Raw genomic sequence first — 20075 nt, 5'->3', positions numbered from 1 at the left:
GTCCCCTTTACACAACGGGACCGTGAGATGGGGGCATTGGCAGGAACAGCTGCCCTGGCACTGTTGGGGACACTCCAATATAGGGACACCGCAATATAGGGACATCCTGGCATAGGGACACCCACTGACAGGGACACCCCAGCACAGAGACACCCAGGCATGGGGACACGCCAACACAGGGACACCCTGGCACAGGCACATGCATTGGCAGGGACACACAGGCACAGGGACACCCTGGCATGGGACACCCACCGGCAGGAATGCACAGGGACAGCCCAGCACAGGGACACCCAGTGACAGAGACACCAATCCACACAGAGCACCTACAGGTAGGGTCACCCACGCATGGTGACACCCATCCACAGGGTCACCCATCCACAGGAGCGCCCGTGCAGAATGACACCCGGGCACAGGGACACCTCGGCACAGGGACATCCACAGGGCACAGGGACACTGGGGCACAGGGATACCCCAGCATAGGGACACCCACAGGGCACAGGGACACCCCAGCATAGGGACACCTGCAGGGCACAGGGACACTGGGGCACAGGGACACCCCAGCATAGGGACACCCACAGGGCACAGGGACACTGGGGCACAGGGACACCCACAGGGCTGCCCCTACACAGCCACCCACAGGAGCACCTGTGAACATGGCCACCCACCCACCTGCAGGATGCACACACATGTGCACACACACACAGCTGTTATCACACACACACACACACACACACACACACACACACACACACACAGCTGTTATCACACACAGACACACACACAGACACACACACACACACACACACACAGAGCTGATATCACACACAGACACACACACACACACAGACACACACACAGCTGTTATCACACACACACACACACACACACACACACACACACACACACAGAGCTGATATCACACACAGACACACACACACACACAGACACACACACACACAGCTGTTATCACACACACACACACACACACACACACACACACACAGACAGAGCTGTTATCACACACACGTGTGTGCCCATGCCCTCAAGTGCCTGTGTAAAGGGGTGCCCGTGCCTGTGGATGCCCACACACAGATGCCCATGCCCATGGATGCACACTCACACACACATGCACACACACACACACACACACATGTGCACACACACACACACACGTGCACACACACACACACATGCACACACAGGAGCTCATGCCCACAAATACCGTGTAAATGAGTGTCCATGACCACAGATGCACACCCACACTGATACCCACAGAGATGTCACTGCACATGTGCACAGATACCCACGCACACGGGTGCACACACACGCTGATACCCACATGTGCCACTGCACATGTGCGTGTACACACAGCTATGCACATGGATGCACACACACACACACACACACACACACACACACACACGCATGTCCCTGCACATGCACACACACATGGATGTCCCTGCACACACATGGGTGCACACTCACGGATGCACTAACACACACAGATGCACGTGCACACAGATGCACACAGACAGATACACACACACGTGGATGCACACACACATGGATGATGCACACACACACACACACACACAGATGCACACACACACAACGATGCACACGCACATGGATGATGCACACACACAGATGCACACACACACAGATGCACATGCACATGGATGATGCACACACACACACAGATGCACACACACGACGATGCACACGCACATGGATGATGCACACACACACACACACACAGATGCACACATGCACAACGATGCACACGCACATGGATGTGCACAAAATATCCCTGCACACACGCGCACACACACACACACACGGCACACAAATGGATGCACACACACATGCACACAGATGCATGCACATGGATGCACACACACACAGATGTACACACACACATGGGTGCACATGCACGTGGATGCACACAGAAGGATGCACACATACAGATGCACACACACACAGATATCCCTGCACATGTGCACACACATACACGGATGCACACACACATGGATGCACACACACAGATACACACACACAGATGCACACACACACAGATATCCCTGCACACATGCACACACACATGGATGCACACAGAGGGATGCACACACGCAGATGCACACACACACACAGATATCCCTGCACACATGCACACACACATACACAGATGCACACACACATGGGTGTACACACACATGGTTGCACACACACAGATGTACACGCACACATGGATGCATACACACACACATGGATGTGTCCCTGCACACACACACACACATGGGCGCACATGCACATGGATGCACACAGAAGGATGCACACACACAGATGCACACATACACACAGATATCCCTGCACATGCACACACACATACACAGATGCACACACACACACAGATGTCCCTGCACACATGCACACACTCACAGATGCACACAGACGGGTACACACAAAAATGGATGCCCCTGCACATGGTGCCCATGGATGCCCGCACACACGGATGTGCATGCACACACAGTTGCACACACACACAACAATGCACACACACATGGATGCACACAAACACACGGATAGCCCCGCACATGCACACACACACAGACAGATATCCCTGCACACGTGCACACACTCATGGATGCGCACTCACAGATGCACACACATGGGTACACACACAAATAGATGCCTGTGCACATGGGTGCCCATGGATGCCCACACACACAGATGTGCACACATGGGACTCCATGCCCATGAATGCCCACATAAACCAGTGCCCATGAGCACACACATGGCCCCACACAGCGATTCCAGTGTGTGTGGGTGCCCATGACCCTACACATGGATACACACACACACGCGTGCGCGAGAGCCCGTGACAATGTAAACAGGTGCCCACGCACACAGATGCACACACACAGGGATGCCCATGCACACGGGTTCCCACAGCCACAAATGCCCCTGTAAATGGGTGCCCACACCCACAGATGCCCCCACACACGGATACCCACAGCCAGGGATGCCCCTGCACGCGTCCATTCACACCCAACCCTCCCTCCCACCCAGGACTGCCCTCCAGGCCAAGGTGCCTGGGAGCCCGATGGTGGCTGGGCCCCGTGGGGCGCTGGGGATGGTGGCCCCACCTGTGGCCCCGCCTGTGGCCCCGCACGGCTCTCCTGGGAGCTGGGCTGCGGGACTCCTTTGCTGGTCCCACAGCGACAGCTATAGGGATGGGATGGGATGGGATGGGATGGGATGGGATGGGATGGGATGGGATGGATGGATGGATGGATGGATGGATGGATGGATGGATGGAGGGATGGATGGATGGATGATGGATGGATGATGGATGGATGGATGGATGGATGGATGGATGGATGGATGGATGGGGGATGGATGGATGGAGGGATGGGGGATGGATGGATGGATGGATGGATGGATGGATGGATGGATGGAGGGATGGATGGATGGATGGATGATGGATGGATGATGGATGGATGGATGGATGGATGGATGGATGGATGGATGGATGGATGGGGGATGGATGGATGGAGGGATGGGGGATGGATGGATGGATGGATGGATGGATGGATGGATGGATGGATGATGGATGGATGGATGGATGGATGGATGGATGGATGGATGGATGGGGGATGGATGGATGGATGGATGGATGGATGGATGGATGGATGGATGGATGGATGGGGTGCGTCCAGCTCCACGTCCAAACACCCAGTCCTTGCCAGGTTCTGTGCCACCCTTGTGCCAGTCCTGGGCCACTCCCACCTCTTGAGGCAAAAGCCGAAGTGTTTCCAGAGCTGAGCAAACACCTCAAGAAGGTCCCAGCAGCGCGGGCTCTGGATGGCTCCGTGCCAGTCGGATTTTCCTGATTCCAGGGGCCTCCCAGGAGCTGCGGCTCCGGCCAGAGACAGCGACTGGCAGAGGAGCCCTCCCTGAGTCCCTCAGTGCCCGCCGGGAGGGTCCCATCCCGCCCTCTGGCAGAAGCTCCTCTGGGGAGCAGGGGCAGAGCCTGGGAAAGCCCCACTCCGTGTCCCCTCTGTCCCCAAAGGCCGCAGGACCCGGCGGGCCCCGCCCGGGGCTGGGGAGGGGATCCGGCGTGGGGACCGTGGGGGCTCGGGGGCTGGGGTGCTCCGAACAGCATTGCCCTGCTCCCCGCCCCCAAACTCAGCAGCATCCCCCATCCCCCGGAGCGGGGAGCACGCTGGGGGTCCCTCAGACGTGCTGGCAGCTTTGCTTAAGGGCTGGGGGGCTCTCGGGTCGTGTTTCCAACCTCACCCCCCCAAAAACTTGGGAGTGGCTCGTGAGTCACCCAGAAGAAAGGCCAGGAGACGAGGGGTACCCAAAAACATCACAGTGAACACCACACTCAGCAAGAAACACCCGTGGCTGCTCCTGCGGCCAGGAGGGCCCCCCGGGACCCCCCCGCGCTCGGCTCCGCCAAATGCCCCAGAAGAAAAAGATTCCTCCCCCCGGGGAGGCCAAAACATCCCCCCCACCCCCGAGTCCTGGCCCAGGGCGTGGGTGGGAATCGCCCCTCGGTCACGGCAGGTCCCCTCCGTGTCCCCTCCTTGTCCCCTCCGTGTCCCCGCCACGCGCGGCTCCCGCACGGCCGGGGGGACGCTCCGGGGTCCCGCTGCGGCAGCACCGAGGAAATCCCAGCGGGCTCCGGCCGAGCCAGGAGAGCTGGGCTGGTGCCCGCAGCCCCCTCCTTCCTCCGCCGGTCACAAATGTCCCCCCGGGCGGGGTTAGGACGTGTCCTTCAGCTCGGGGCTGGGCGGCTGCGGAGGGGGCGCCTCCGCTGAGGGCGACTGCATGTCCTGGGCACTGCCTGCGGGGAGAGAGCGCGACACGGTCATGGCAAGGGGTCAGAGCAGGGAATCACGGCGTCATTGGGGCTGGGAAAGAGCTCCAAGAGCATCGAGTCCGACCTGTGCCCGATGCCTGCCTTGTCCCCAGCCCAGTGACCTTGGACACCTCCAGGCATGGGCACTGCAAATCCCCCTGGGCAGTTCCAATGCCTGGACACCCTTTCCATGGGGAAATTATCCCCAGTATCCAACCTGGGCCTCCCCCGGCCGTTCCCTCTGCTCCTGTCCCTGTTCCCTGGAGCACAGCCCGGCCCCCCCGGCTGTGCCCTCCTGGCAGGAGCTGTGCAGAGCCACAAGGGCCCCCTGAGCCTCCTTTGCTCCAGGCTGAGCCCCTGCCCAGCTCCCTCAGCCTCTCCTGGGGCTCCAGACCCTTCCCAGCTCCATTCCCTGCCCTGGCCTCGCTCCAGCCCCTCGGTGTCCTTGTCCCTCAGCACGGGATGAACACAAGAGCCGCTGTCCCTGCCCACCCCACGTCCCCCCCGTCCTCCTGGTCACCCACCTGCGCTCAGGGACATCTCGGCCAGTTTGAGGGGCAGGTCGGCAGGGCTGACGCCGGCGGGCGAGCCCAGGATGTCGGGCAGGGCATTGCGCCGGCCCGTCCTGCCGGAGGATGCGAAGTCCAGCACGGGTTCCACCTCGGTCATGCTAACCCTGGGGAGAGATGTCCCCTGTGTCACCTCTGGAGCACGGCAAGCTAACAGGACCTGGCTCTGCTCTGGGCTGGCGGCTCTGGTGCCCTCTGCTCCCCCTGCACTCTCTCTGCCCTCCAGGAGCAAAGGCAGGGCCACCCTGCAGCCCCTGGGACTGGCCACCCCCACCCTGGCACCTCTGGGTGCTCTGATCTCTGCTGGGCACTGCTGGGAGGGAAGGGGCTCCCACCACCCCCCCGAGCCCAGGCAGCCTTACCGGGCACCCTCCAGCCTGGCCTGGCACCGCGTCTGCCCCGTGCCCAGGTGAGGGACACCACGGGGGACAGGGATCTGTCCTGGCTGTGTCCCCTCTGCCTCTGACCTGGGGGAGGCAGAGAGGGGGTCACCAATGAGGCTGGGACAAGGGGGGTGAAAACAGAGCAGGGAAAGAGCTGGGGGGGACAATGGGCTGTGACCACATGGGAGCAACCACAGCACCCCCAGAGCATCATCCATGGTGGGATGGATGGGAGAGGGATGGATGGATGGATGGATGGATGGATGGATGGATGGATGGATGGATGGATGGATGGATGGATGGATGGATGGATGATGGATGATGGATGATGGATGGATGGATGGATGGATGGATGATGGATGGATGGATGGATGGATGGATGGATGGATGGATGGATGGATGATGGATGGATGGATGGATGGATGGATGGATGGATGGATGGATGGATGGATGGATGATGGATGGATGGATGGATGGATGGATGGATGGATGGATGGATGGATGGATGGATGATGGATGGATGGATGGATGGATGGATGGATGGATGGATGGATGGATGATGGATGGATGGATGGATGGATGGATGGATGGATGGATGGATGGATGATGGATGGATGGATGGATGGATGGATGGATGGATGGATGGATGGATGGATAGCAGGGATGGGGCTGCAGAGGTGACAGGAATGGAGGCTGAGCCAGCACTGCCAGGGAACTGCATGGAGTCCCCAGCCTGGGGCACCCCTGAGTCCCTTGGAGAGCGGCTCCTGCTGGCAGAAGGGGCTGGGGTGCCCTGGGTGGGTGGGGGCACTCCTGGGATGCCCCTGGAATCAGGAAAATCCAACTGGCACGGAGCCATCCAGATGCCTGCACTGCTGGGACCTTCTCGAGGTGTTTGCTCAGCTCTGGAAACACTTTGGGCTTTTGCCATGGGAGGTGGGAGTGGCCCAGGGGTGGCCCAGGGGTGGCACAGGGGTGGCACAGGGGTGGCCCAGGGCTGGCCCATGGTTTGTCCAGGGGTGGCACAGGGGTGGCACAAGGGGGGCACAGGACCTGGCAGGGACAAGGGGCCCTCCACCCCCCAGATCCCCTCCACCCCACACAGAGCACAGGGACCCCGAACCACCCCCCCAGTAGACCCATCCCCTCCAGGCCAGATGCTGGTGGCAATGCTGGGACTGGTGTCCCCAAGCTGGTGGCGGTGGGGGTGTGAACTCACCGGTGTCCTGCTGGGAATTCCTGCTGGGAATCAGTGCTGGGAGTCACTGGGAGTCACTGGGAATCCCTGCTGGGAGTCACTGGGAGTCACTGGAGTCACTGGGAATCCCTGCTAGGAATCACTGCAGGGAGGACGAGCCAAGGTCCTTGGCACAGGTGCTGTGTGCACAGGAGGGGTGGCCACAGCTGCGGGGAGGGGGAGAAAGAAATGATTAACCAGGGAGGTGATTAGTGATTTGTTAATTAGTGATCAGTGCTGGGGTGGCTGTGCCATGAGGGGCAGGACCTGGGTGCTGCTCAAGGGGGAAACTGAGGCACGGGGCCGGGCTGGTGGGGACAAAGGCAGGGGTGGGGACAAAGGTTCCCTGTACACCTGCATGGCCATTGCCCCCTGGAGCCACCTGCACTGCTCCAGCACAGGCGTGGGCAGTGCCACAGGTGTGGGCAGTGTCACAGGTGTGAATTGTCACATGTGTGCATTGTCACAGGTGTGAGCAGTGCCACAGGTGTGCATTGTCACATGTGTGCATTGTCACAGGTGTGAGCAGTGCCACAGGTGTGGGCAGTGTCACAGGTGTGAATTGTCACATGTGTGCATTGTCACAGGTGTGAGCAGTGCCACAGGTGTGCATTCTCACAGGTGTGAGTTGTCACAGGTGTGGGCAGTGTCACAGGTGTGTGCATTGTCAGAGGTGTGAATTGTCACATTTTCGCATGTGTGTACACTGCCACGTGTGCATTGTCACGTGTGTGTGAATTGTCACGTATGTGTGCAGTGTCACAGATGTGTGTGTCTCTGTATGTCACCTCTGCTGGGCTGTTGGATGTGCCCATACAGGTGTGTGCATGTGTGACATTCCCTGTCACACCTGTGTGACACTGGCAGTCTGTGCAGTGTGACACGCACTGTGTGGCACTCCCTGTCACTGTGCCCGCACCTGTGGCACCTCCAGGCTCCCAGTGCCACAGCCGTGTCACCTCCTTGTCCCAGAGTTTGTCCCACCCCCTCGTGCTCAAGGTCCCGGCCCTCCCCTGGCCCAGCCCGTGCCACAGCGGCACCCGGGGCAGCCCGAGCCTGGCACGGGGACCCGTGTGCCACCCCCGGGGTGTCCCGCCGTGTCCCCGGGTGTTTGGGATCACACACCGTGTGTGTGAGCACAGAGCACACGCATTGCAGGGGCTCCGTGGGTTTGAGGGAGAAATCCTGCACGGAAAGGGCTGGGCAGGAGCCACCAGGAGCGACCGAGCAGCCGCGGGATGTGGCACTTGGGGACAGGGGAGGGGACCGAGCAGCCGCGGGATGTGGCACTTGGGGACAGGGGAGGGACCGAGCAGCCGCGGGATGTGGCACTTGGGGACAGGGGAAGGGCTGAGGGAATGGCCGGACTCTGATCTCGGGGATCCAGGCTGGAGGATGAGGGGATTCCCTGTGGATCCCTACGGATCCCTGATGCCGTGTTCACACACACACACACACACACACACACACATACACACGTGCATGCTCACACACATTTACACACACATTCACACTCGCACACACACACTCACACACATTTACACACACATTCACACGCACACACATGTGCGCGCACACACACAGTCGTGTTCACACACACACACACACACACACGTGCACACACATACATTCACACACTCTCATGCAAACTCACACACACACATACACATTCACAGATACGCTCACACACATGTGCACACACACACATGTTCACTCACACACTTTCACACGCGTGTTCACACTCACACTCATGTGCGCACACACACACATGCAGACACACACTCAGACATGGTCACACACACACACTCTCACTCACACTCACACACACACACACACACACACACACACACACACACACACACACACACTCTCACACTCACACTCACGCACACTCACACTCGTTCACGCTCACACTCACACACACAATCCCTGCCCCAGCCCGGCCCCCGGCCGGATCAGAGCTGCCCCGGCAGCCGCAGCAGCGCCGGGAGCCGGGAGTGCCCAGCCCGGGAGTGCCCAACCCGGGAGTGCCCAGCCCTGGGAGTGCCCAACCCGGGAGTGCCCAGCCCCGGGAGTGCCCAGCCCTGGAAGTGCCCAGCCCCGGGAGAGCCCAGCCCGGGAGTGCCCAGCCCCGGGGGTGCCCAGCCCCGGGAGTGCCCAACCCGGGGGTGCCCAGCCCCGGGAGTGCCCAGCCCCGGAGTGCCCAACCCGGGGGTGCCCAGCCCCGGGAGTGCCCAACCCGGGGGTGCCCAGCCCCGGAGTGCCCAGCCCTGGGAGTGCCCAGCCCTGGGGGTGCCCAGCCCGGGGGTGCCCGGCCCTGGGAGTGCCCAGCCCCGGGAGTGCCCAACCTGGGAGTGCCCAACCCCGGAGTGCCCAGCCCGGGAGTGCCCAACCCGGGAGTGCCCAGCCCGGGAGTGCCCAGCCCGGGAGTGCCCAGCCCCGGGAGTGCCCAGCCCCGGGAGAGCCCAGCCCGGGAGTGCCCAGCCCGGGAGAGCCCAGCCCGGGAGTGCCCAACCCCGGAGTGCCCAGCCTGGGAGTGCCCAACCCAGGGGTGCCCAACCCCGGAATGCCCAGCCCTGGGGGTGCCCAGCCCGGGAGTGCCCAGCCTGGGAGTGCCCAGCCCGGGAGTGCCCAGCCTGGGGGAGCCCAGCCCGGGAGTGCCCAGCCCGGGCCGGCCGGGTCCTGCCCGTGCCCCTCCCGTGGGTCCCGGCCATGGGGATGGGATCAGACCCCGCTCTGAAAAGTCCCACCGGGGACCAGGACCCTGGGGCTGGCTGGGGACACAAACCCGGGGTTGTCACCACCACCCTGAGCTCCCTGGGGTACAGCACTGCTGTCCCAGGAGCCCATGGAGCTGTCCCTGCACCCGGGGACATTGGCCAGGCCACCAACACCTGCCCCATGCCACGACCTCCAGGTCTGCAGCCCCACATTTCTCCTCACAGAGAAAAGCAAGGCACAATTCTGCCCAAGGATATTTCTGGGTTTCATATTCTCTGAACATCAGAGAAAGAAAGCACAATTCTTATCTCATTTGCTGTTCTGTGTTTGTGCCAAAGCAGAATGCAATGTGGAGATTGTTCACCCACAGTGATGGGGTTTGGGCTCCTTGGCCTGTCAGGGCCAAGTGTGCAGCCCCACATTTCTCCTCACAGAGAAAAGCAAGGCACAATTCTCCCCAAGAATATTCTCATCTCATTTGCTGTTCTGTGTTTGTGCCAAAGCAGAATGCAATGTGGAGATTGTTCACCCACAGTGATGGGGTTTGGTTCCCTTGGCCTGTCAGGGCCAGGTGTGTGTGTGTGTGTCAGGACTGTTGGGGGACAGTCACGAGATTCTGTGCAGGTTGAGCAGGGTTGGGTGCTTGGCAGACTCAGTTTAGATGGGTAATATAGTGTAATATAGTATAGAATAACACAGTGTAATATAGTATAGAATAATATAGTATAATGAAGTAATTAATTAGCCTTCTGATACCAATAGAGTCCTCCTCATCATTCCTCCTTCATTGGGCCCCTCACAGCACAGCTGTACAGGTCCCACAGGCAATTCCAACCCAAATGGGGCAAATCCCACTGGATAGACCTGGTGAGGGAGGATTTCCCCTTCTAAGCAGGGACACTTTTGGTGGCTTAGTGGGGTCTCAGCCTAAAAAAGCTTCCGGAGTCACATGGAAGCTCCTCGGGGCCACTGGCTCCTGCTTTAATGCCCCTAATGGGATCGAGGAGGGAAGGGCAGAAATAAACCTTAATCCCACTGGAGATGGGCAGGGAAGGTGCTGGGAGAGGTGGAGGGAGGAGATGGCCAGGCATGGATGAGCTCCTTGGTCAGGTTCCCTGGGAACAGCAGAGCCCTGCAGGAGGGGAGGAGGGTGCTGAAGGGGCAGAGGAAGGTGAGACCTGTCACAGACATGTTTTATGAAAAATCCCTTTGCCAGGATCTTTTCTCCTGAGAAGCTCCAGCTTCTCCACGTTTTGCTGCTTTGGAATGTGATCTGGAGAATTGTTTACCCAGCATGTGAAATTGGTTTTACTTGATGACCAATGACAGCCACCTGTGTGGAGGCTGTGAGCAGTCACAGGTTTTTATTATCTTTCCTTTCCTTTCCTTTCCTTTCCTTTCCTTTCCTTTCCTTTCCTTTCCTTTCCTTTCCTTTCCTTTCCTTTCCTTTCCTTTCCTTTCCTTTCCTTTCCTTTCCTTTCCTGCCTTCTGATGAAATCCTTTCTTCTACTCTTTTAGTAGAGTTTGAATATATCATTTTCTGTTCATATAATATATATCATAAAATAATAAATCAGCCTTCTGAAACATGGAGTCGAGATTCTCATCTCTTCCCTCGTCCTGGGACCCTCAAACAGCACCACAGGACCCACCTGGGGCTGGAGCAGTCCAAGGAACCCAGGTCAGGGTCACACACATCCATGATCCCCTCTGACACAACTTCTTGGGGTTGCTGGGGGTGGCAGGGACCCCAAACTGCACCTGGAGCATGGGGACCACCAGGGACACTCCTATGATGTGTGCTGGGGTAGCAGCTGAACTCTTCCCCCACCAGAGACAACAAACCAGGAATGCTCCAGGAATTTAGGGCCTGGAAGGTGTTACAGGAATCTTGAGGATTCATTGAACCACAAGGATTTGCTTCTTCTTCAGCTTCTGAGTTGTTAGTGGGCCATGAGCTCCTCTGGAAGGGGGTTTGGGGCATTTAATGATCTTGGTTTCCTCTCTCTGGGGGTTCCTCCTGCTCATTTCATTCAACGTTTTATGGGATCTGTGCTGGGAATGCTGCAGCCTGGAACAAACCATCAAAAATCCACCAGCAACAAACCATCAAAAATCCAACCAGTTCATCCACTCAGTGCTGATGAACACGATGAAAAATGGGAAGGATTTAGTGAGATGAAACTGTAAAATTGAGTGGAATGGGAAGGAAAGAGATGCCCCAGGTCAGAAGGGAATGGGAGCATCACCAGGAAAATAAGCCAGGAGTCCACACAGGAGGGAAATCCAATGGGCTTGGCTTAACCAGAGCCTGAGAGGCAGCAGGCAGCCCCGGAGCTGGGAGCAGCAGATGGCAATAATTAAACACAGGATAAAATCTGGAGAGCCTGGAGCTCCCCGGGGAGGCAGCAGGTTCAGCTCCTCTCCAGGGAAGTGGCTGCAGGAGCCCTGGGGATGCTGAGCCAGGTGGGAACGGGCTGTGTCACTTGCCAGGGACAGCTCCAGGGTCCCAGGGAGGGGGAAGGACAGAAACACTGGCCTGAACTCCTGAAAGGGGGAAAAGCTGCAGGAATGAGGGCTGGTGCAGGAATATGGAACGTGGAGGTGCAGAATGACTTTTGGAACAGGTTTTGCTCCACATGAGGGAGTGTCTGGAGAGGATGATGGTCCCTCCTGGCAGGGATGCAGCTTCCAGACCCATCCCCATGGGATGCTGGCACCCCCCTGCCTGCCCTGGGCAGCAGAACCTCTCCAACCATGGCCTGGCATTTTCAGCCCTAAATCCCCAGGATTCCAGGTGGGCCAGGCAGGAATTTGGGCCAGCTTGGATCTTGCTGGGCACTTTGGGAGCGATGGTCTGGAGTGAAGTGTCAGGGATCCAAGTGAACCTGCATCCTGTTGGAGCACCAGCAAGGTCTCCCACTGGTTTTCCCCCAGTTTTCCTCTGGCTCTTCTCCTCCCTGGCTCTTTCCCAAAGCTCTGAGGAATTGTTCCAGTGGGATTCCTAGGCAGGGGTGACACTGGCAGCTCCCCAAAGCTCTGGCACATCCTGGTACCCTCAGGGTTGGCTCTTCCCCAGGATTCCCTTCCCAGCAAACCCGCCCTGTTCCAAAGGCTTTGGACAAGTGGCTCCTACTCCTTCCCTCTCCATGGAGCAGCAGATCCCCCTCATTGGGATAATTCCACTTCCAGAGGAATCCCCATCACCCTCTAAGCCCCCTCCTGTTGTGTCCTGCCTTGAGCTCTGACCTTCCTCCTGCTCTTGCACACTCATCCTCACAGCTGGATTGGCTTTGCCTCTTCTCCACCACTCCTGTTTGTGCTAGGATTGTCCCACCCATGGATTTGGGAGATGCTGAAGGGTCTCTTTGTCCTTTCCATCACCCTCACATCCCATCCCTCCTTCCTGCCTGGTCCCTATTGCTGCTCTGCAGATGGGCAGGACCAGCTTTAGGCTCAGTCCCACCCCTGCTCACGCCCAAATCCTGAATTATTCCACCCAGACATCTCCCAGATCCCAGGGATCCTTTTAAAGATCAGCCTTCATCCTCTACTTCCTTTTGCACAATTCAGGGTTTCACTGCCCAGAGCAGCTGTGGCTGCCCCTGGAGCCCTGGCAGTGCCCAAGGCCAGGCTGGGCATTGGGGCTGGCAGCACCTGGCACAGTGGGAGGTGGCCCTGGGCTGCAATGAGCTGGCATTGAAGATCCCTTCCCACCCAAACCACTCTGGCATTCCCATTCCTCAATCCAGGATGGAAACCAGCAGCAAAAACCATTGCAGCAAATGGAGAAAGGAAAGGAAAGAATGATTTCCTGCATGGTTCCAGGTGCCCCCAGTGCCATTTGCCACAGGGGTTTGTAGCCTGGCAAGGCCTGGTTGGAGAGGTTTGGGCTCTGCCAGGGTGCCCAGAGCAGCTGTGGCTGCCCCTGGAGCCCTGGCAGTGCCCAAGGCCAGGCTGGGCATTGGGGCTGGCAGCACCTGGCACAGTGGGAGGTGGCCCTGCCATGGCAGGGGTGGCACTGGGTGGGGTTTAAGGTCCTTTCCAACCAGGGATTCTATGACTTATTATTTAGGGTTTTTTTTTTTTCCAGCTGTAGGACTCGGAATTTTTATTTCCACACAAAACCTGAGCTGTGTCCCAGCTAATACAGCCTAGGCAGAGCACAAACCCTTCTCCTCAGGGGCTCAGCTGGGCTTGTGGCATACTGAGACCTAAATTCCTGTAGAAGGCAAGGAGAAGGAAGGGCTCTGAAATGGGACACCGGTAATCTCCATCCCTGCGGTTGCCGGCTCCCAGCAGGGCGGGGTGCAGGGAGGAGGGGTTTGCTGCCAGGATGGAGCCGCCGGCAGCAGCAGAGGCTCTGCTGTTTCTCTGTCACCCACGGGGATGATGGCAGAGTTCAGCTGTGCCCAAAAGCCAAGCTGAGTCTGTCCAGAAGGGATTTCAGGCTGTTTGTATAAACTGTTCCTTGGGATTTTAGTGCTGGAAACACAAACCAGAGCAAGCCCTGCTCCAGTGTGGGAGCAAACCCAGCTCTTGTGCTCCTGGACATCCCAATCCTAAATTTTCCTAAGCAAACCCAAATTCTGCCAACCCAAATCCAGGTGTCGCAGACATCTTTTATGGAAAATCCTTTCCTTAGGATTTTTCCTCCTGAAAAGCTGGGAGGCCTCAGGAACAAAATGTAACCAATGGTTATCTGCTGCTGTGGAATGCAACAGGGGCATCTGGGATTGGGCTCATGTGGTTGTTTCTAATTAATGGCCAATCACAGGGAGCTGGCTCGGACAGAGAGTCTGAGCCACAAAACTTTGTTATCATTCCTTCTTTTTCTATTCTTAGCCAGCCTTCTGATGAAACCTTTTCTTCTATTCTTTTAGTATAGTTTTAATGTAATATATATCATAAAGTAATAAATCAGCCTTCTGAAACATGGAATCAGATCCTCATCTCTTCCCTAGTCCAAGAACCCCGGTGAACACCAGCACAATCCAGGTGCTTCCAGACCTGGGGGTGCTCACACCTCATCCCCACCAGGGCTTGGCTCCCCCACAGGACAGTGACCCCCGAGAAAATCCCCTCTGGATCCTGCAGGCCTGGGCTGGGCCAGGGAGCAGCGCTCAGAGGACTCAGCAGTTTAATCCTGGCACAGCCCTGCTGAGCTCAGCATCTCCCACGAGCCCACACTGGGATAAAACCGAGGTGTTTCTCCCCTGGGAGCAGCACAAGGGGCATCCTGGAAAGAAGCTGAAAGCACCTGGCAAACCTGGATGTGTGATTCCCTCAGGAGCACCTGGATCCAGCCCTGAGCTGCTCTGATTAGAGAGCAAAGCACCAAAGGCTCAGAGGCACGAGGCCATGGCTGACACTGCAGCTCCATCCTGCATCCCAAACCTCCATGGAAAACCTGGAGAACCTCAGCTGTGCTGCCCAGAGAGGGAATGGCCAAATCCCAGCTCCTGTTCCCCATGCTCTGAGGCCCCCAGCCCAGCACGCATCACTGCTGCTCTCCCCTGGGTGACGTTTCCATCTCTTTGTGCAAGGAACGAGGATTTCTGGCTTCTCCCAGCACATGGAGCAGGGTCTGAGGGGCTGTGAGGGGTGAGGTCCCTCTGCCAGGAGGCACTGAGGGAGGGAGGGAGGAAGTGGCGGAAGGAAGGAAGTGGCGGAAGGAATGGAAGGAAGGAAGGAAGGAAGGAAGGAAGGAAGGAAGGAAGGAAGGAAGGAAGGAAGGAAGGAAGGAAGGAAGGAAGGAAGGAAGGAAGGAAGGAAGGAAGGAAGGAAGGAAGGAAGTGGCGGAAGGAAGTGGCGGAAGGAAGTGGCGGAAGGAAGTGGCGGAAGGAAGGAAGGAAGGAAGGAAGTGGCGGAAGGAAGGAAGTGGCGGAAGGAAGGAAGTGGCGGAAGGAAGGAAGTGGCGGAAGGAAGTGGCGGAAGGAAGGAAGGAAGGAAGGAAGGAAGGAAGGAAGGAAGGAAGGAAGGAAGGAATGGAAGGAAGGAATGGAAGGATTGATCCCATCCCAAGGAGGAAGGGAAGCTGCTCCAGCCACGCCCAGCCAGGTGTTCTCCAGCCTGTAGGCCATGACCTGTTCCAGAGCTATTCCTATTCCATCCTCCACCCCCATCAGTTAATTCCCTTTAATTAACTGATTAAAGGTAATCAGCTGGAGTGGTGGGAGGAGCACAGGAATTCCTACTGGGGAGCTTGGGTGCCAATCAGAGACTGTACAAAGGTTCTGGGTGAGCTTCCCTTCCCCACATTCCTCAGTGCCATCGGCTGCATCCGGCTCCTTTTTGAGTCCAAGGGGGAAACACCACGGCCCCTTTGGCATCAGGGGGGTGGGAGCCACCCCAGCCCCATGAGATGGACCTGGAGCCTGGACAACCCAGCCTGGATAACCCAGCCTGGACAACCCAGCCTGGTTAACATGGATAACCCAGCCTGGTTAACATGGGTAACCCAGCCTGGATAACCTGATTAACCTAGCCTGGATAACCCAGCCTGTATAACATGGGTAACCCAGCCTGGAAAACCCAGCCTGGTTAACATGGGTAACCCAGCCTGGTTAACCTAGATAACCCAGCCTGAACAACCCAGCCTGGTTAACATGGGTAACCCAGCCTGGTTAACCTGGATAACCCAGCCTGGATAACCTGGGTAACTCAGCCTGGATAACCCAGCCTGTATAACATGGGTAACCCAGCCTGGACAACCCAGCCTGGTTAACATGGCTAACCCAGCCTGGCTAACCCAGCCTGGTTAACCTAGATAACCCAGCTTGGACAACCCAGCCTGGTTAATCTGGATAACCCAGCCTGGCTAACCCAGCCTGGATAACCTGGATAACCTGGATAACCCAGCCTGGACAACCCAGCCTGGTTAATCTGGATAACCTGGATAACCCAGCCTGGCTAACCCAGCCTGGATAACCTGGATAACTCAGCCTGGCTAACCCAGCCTGGCTAACCCAGCCTGGCTAACCCAGCCTGGTTAACCTGGACAACCCAGCCTGGACAACCCAGCCTGGATAACCTGGATAACCCAGCCTGGCTAACCCAGCCTGGATAACCTGGATAACCCAGCCCTGCTCTGGGACTCAGGGAAATCAACAGCAGCCCTGCATCTCCGTGGGGAAGGAAGGGATCTAATGAGGGTAATTAAGGTGATTGAGCCCTGGGTAATGGAGCTCCCAGCAGAACCCTCAGCTCCCTGCTCTGACACACCACAAACTGTAATTTTGCATAATCCAACCAGGTAATTTAGCATAATAAAGGTGTCACCCACATGCACAGCAGTTCCATTCCTGGCCAGGCTCAGGCTCCCTCCCCCCAGAGGGTTTTCAGCCCCAGCCCCGGGTGGAGCATCCAGGGTTGGAACGGGGACACCCTCGGCTCTGTGGCTGTGGAGCCGTGGGTGGCACCGGGATGGGTGCCAGGGGAAACCCAGGGAGCTGTGGGCTGTCCCAGGGAGCCTGCTGGGTGCCACCAAGCCTGTCCCAGGCTGTGCCATGCCGGGAGTGCCACGGCCTGGGTGGCACCAGAGCTCGGGCACCACGGGAGCCTCCTCTCCCTGCAGGAGCTCCTTCTGCTCCATCTGCCCCTGGTGGCACCTGGGGAGGACCCTGGGGAGGACCCTGGTCCAGCTGGGGTTGGAGGAGGCTCCCAGCCCTGCTGGAGCACCGGGATAAGTGCAGACAGCCAGAATTCCAGGGAGCAGAGGCAGCTGGAGCTTCCCTGGGAGCTCTGGCTCTCCAGGGAGCCCTGAGAATTGCTTCCCCAGCCCCTGGGTGCCTTTGGATCCTTGGCACTGCAGCCCAGCCCAGGGGAGCTGGGAAACTTCCAGGACCCCCAGCTCTGAGGCAGCAGCTCCCAGCCGGTGGTGAGGCCGTGCAAGGAGGTGATCGAGATGTGTCCCTGCACCGAGGGGGGAGCGCCACCAGGAGCCTCCAGCTGCCACCACCACCCTGTGACAAAACCCCAGCCCTGGGAGCTGGCAGGGAGGGGACCAGCAGCCAAGGAGGGGAGAAATCCGTGCAGGTGCTCTGGGATCAGAGGCATGGCTGGAAATCTGTGATGGAGCAGAGCCAGTCCCAGTGGGCCAGGGCTGAGCCAGGAGCTGGAATTGTCCATTCCAGGAGCCAAGAGAGCTGGAATTGCTGTTCCAGGAGCTGGAATTGTCCATTCCAGGAGCCAAGGGAGCTGGAATTGCTGTTCCAGGAGCTGGAATTGTGCATTCCAGGAGCTGGAATTGCTGTTCTAGGAGCCAAGGGAGCTGGATTTGTCCATTCCAGGATCTGGAACTGCCATTCCAGGAGCTGGAATTGCCCTTTCCAGGAGCTGGAATTGCCATTCCAGGAGCCAAGGGAGCTGGAATTGCCCATTCCAGGAGCTGGAATTGCCATTCCAGGAGCCAAGGGAGCTGGAATTGCCCATTCCAGGAGCTGGAATTGCTGTTCCAGGAGCCAAGGGCAGAGCAGGGCCGGGGTCCCCATCCTGTTCATGGTGCCAGGTCCCCCAAGGTCTGGAGCAGCCAGCAGAGCTCCTGCAGCCGCCCCAGGAGCTGAACCCCAAGGTGTCCCCACAGCCAAACCCCCAGAGCAGCCCCAGAGCAGCCCCAGAGCACTCCCAGTCTGCCTCCAGCCTCCCAGCCCGGGCAGAACCGCTGGGATTCCCTCAATTCAAAGTGAGCATCGAGCTCTGCCTCCACCTTTACCCTCCCCCATCTCCGGCCTGGGGGGAATTGGTGCTGAGCTGGAGGGTGAGGCCAGGGGACAGCGGCAGGGCCGGGTCCCTTTGTGACAGCGAGGACTGGGGTGGACACCCCAAGGTCGTGGGCTGGGAGCATTCGGGGTGAGCAGGGGACATCCTGCCTCTGCCACCTCCTCGGTGGCACTGCCACCCAGCCAGGGGACAGCAGCCAGCTCCGGGGACCCAAGGGACCCGATCCAAGCATCTGCAGGGGCCATGTGCCAAAGCGATGCCCCAAGGCGGGGAGGAGGGGCTGTCCCTGGGGAAGCCCTTTGCTCCCGGCTGGAAGCACCACAGGAGCGGGCCCGTGTTCCTGCTCGGGGGCTCTGCCCCGGGGGGCTCTGCCCCGGGCCCAAATCCCCTGGGAAGCTCCAAGCCGGGAGGCCGAGGGCCGGAGCTGGGGGTGGGGTAGAAGCGGCGGCTGAGAGGGCAGGGCAGGGGGAAGGTGGAGGGGCAGCGGTGGCCCAGGACATGCAGGGGTGGGTGCCAGGCTGCGACAGAGGTGCCACCATGGGGGCTGATCTGAGTGCCCACCCTGGGACAGACGAGCCTTGCCTGGTGCCTCAGCACTGCTCCCCCAAATCCTCCCCCGAGCCCCCTGGCACAGACACCCCAAGCCCTCGAGAGATACCACAAAACCCATCGGTCCCCGAGGCCACCACCACCACCCCTGACCCTCCGGCCTCTGCACCTTCTAGGGAGGTGCCCGGGGTGGGCACCAGTCCCCGGGGTGGGCACCTGGTCCCTCGCTCTGGTGAGCTCAGGACACCCTCCGCGATGGCCCAGGGCCCCGGTGCCACCGCGTCACCTGCACCCAGCAGCCACCAGCCGCTCACCTGGTGCCGGCGGCGATCCCGGGGCCGGTGCCGAGGCCGGTGGTGACGGTGACACCGAAGGTGATGCTGCCGCCGGTGCCGGGGGCGATGGAGATGTCGGTGCCGGGGGCGATGCCGGTGCCGCTGTTGATGCTGATTCTGGTGCCGGTGCCGATGGTGATGCCGGAGCCGGTGGTGATGCCGGAGCCGGTTCCGATGGTGGTGCCGGTGCCGGTTCCGATGGTGATGCCGGTGCCGGTGCCGGTGGTGATATCGGAGCCGGTGCCGGTGCCGGTGCCAGCCCGGCCGCCGGGGGAAGGATGCTCCGCGCTCGGGAGGAGCCGCGGGGAAGCCTCCGGCTCCAGGCGGCCCTGGGGCACCCGGGGCCGAGCCGCCGCCGCCGCCGCCCGCCCAGCGCCGCCGCTCCCGCCCGGCCCGGCCCCCGCTCGGCGCGGGGGGGACCCAGCGCGGCCCCGCCCGCCGCCCCCCCCGCTCCCCCCGCCGCCGGGGCCGCCCCTCGGCCCCCCCCGGGCTGCCGTGTCCCCGCGTCCCCCCGCGCTGGCACACGGCAGGGAGGGAGGGAGGGAGGGCTGTGACATCCCCCGGGTCCCCAGCTCCGGGGGACTCTGCCCCCCCCGGACCCCCAGCCCGCGGCGTGGCCGCCAGCCCTGCTCGGGGAAATGGGAAATTTTCCCTCCGATTTCCTCTGGATTCGGCTCCCCGGCTGCAGAGCCC

At 59.4% G+C, this 20075-nt stretch overlaps 1 protein-coding gene across 2 annotated transcripts; it reads right to left on the bottom strand.

Moving 5' to 3' along the window:
* Nucleotides 1-4360: 4360 nt before the first annotated feature.
* On the bottom strand, nt 4361-19751 carry LOC136565965 (cAMP-dependent protein kinase inhibitor beta-like). Of its 2 annotated transcripts, XM_066564883.1 has the most exons (5): nt 19362-19751; nt 7039-7223; nt 5799-5903; nt 5392-5543; nt 4361-4852 (listed from the first exon to the last, which is right to left on the bottom strand). In XM_066564883.1, the coding sequence occupies exons 4-5, from the start codon at nt 5534-5536 to the stop codon at nt 4770-4772; spliced, it is 228 nt and encodes a 75-aa protein (XP_066420980.1). In that variant the 5' UTR covers nt 5537-5543; nt 5799-5903; nt 7039-7223; nt 19362-19751; the 3' UTR covers nt 4361-4769. The 2 variants fall into 2 exon arrangements, with proteins under 2 accessions (XP_066420980.1, XP_066420981.1); XM_066564884.1 differs by lacking the exon at nt 5799-5903.
* Nucleotides 19752-20075: the final 324 nt, after the last annotated feature.

This window comes from Molothrus aeneus, chromosome 23 (genome assembly GCF_037042795.1).
Source record: "Molothrus aeneus isolate 106 chromosome 23, BPBGC_Maene_1.0, whole genome shotgun sequence".
Lineage (NCBI taxonomy): Eukaryota > Metazoa > Chordata > Aves > Passeriformes > Icteridae > Molothrus > Molothrus aeneus.
Note: the sequence above shows the minus strand (reverse complement) of the source record. Positions and strands in the feature narration are given on the sequence as shown.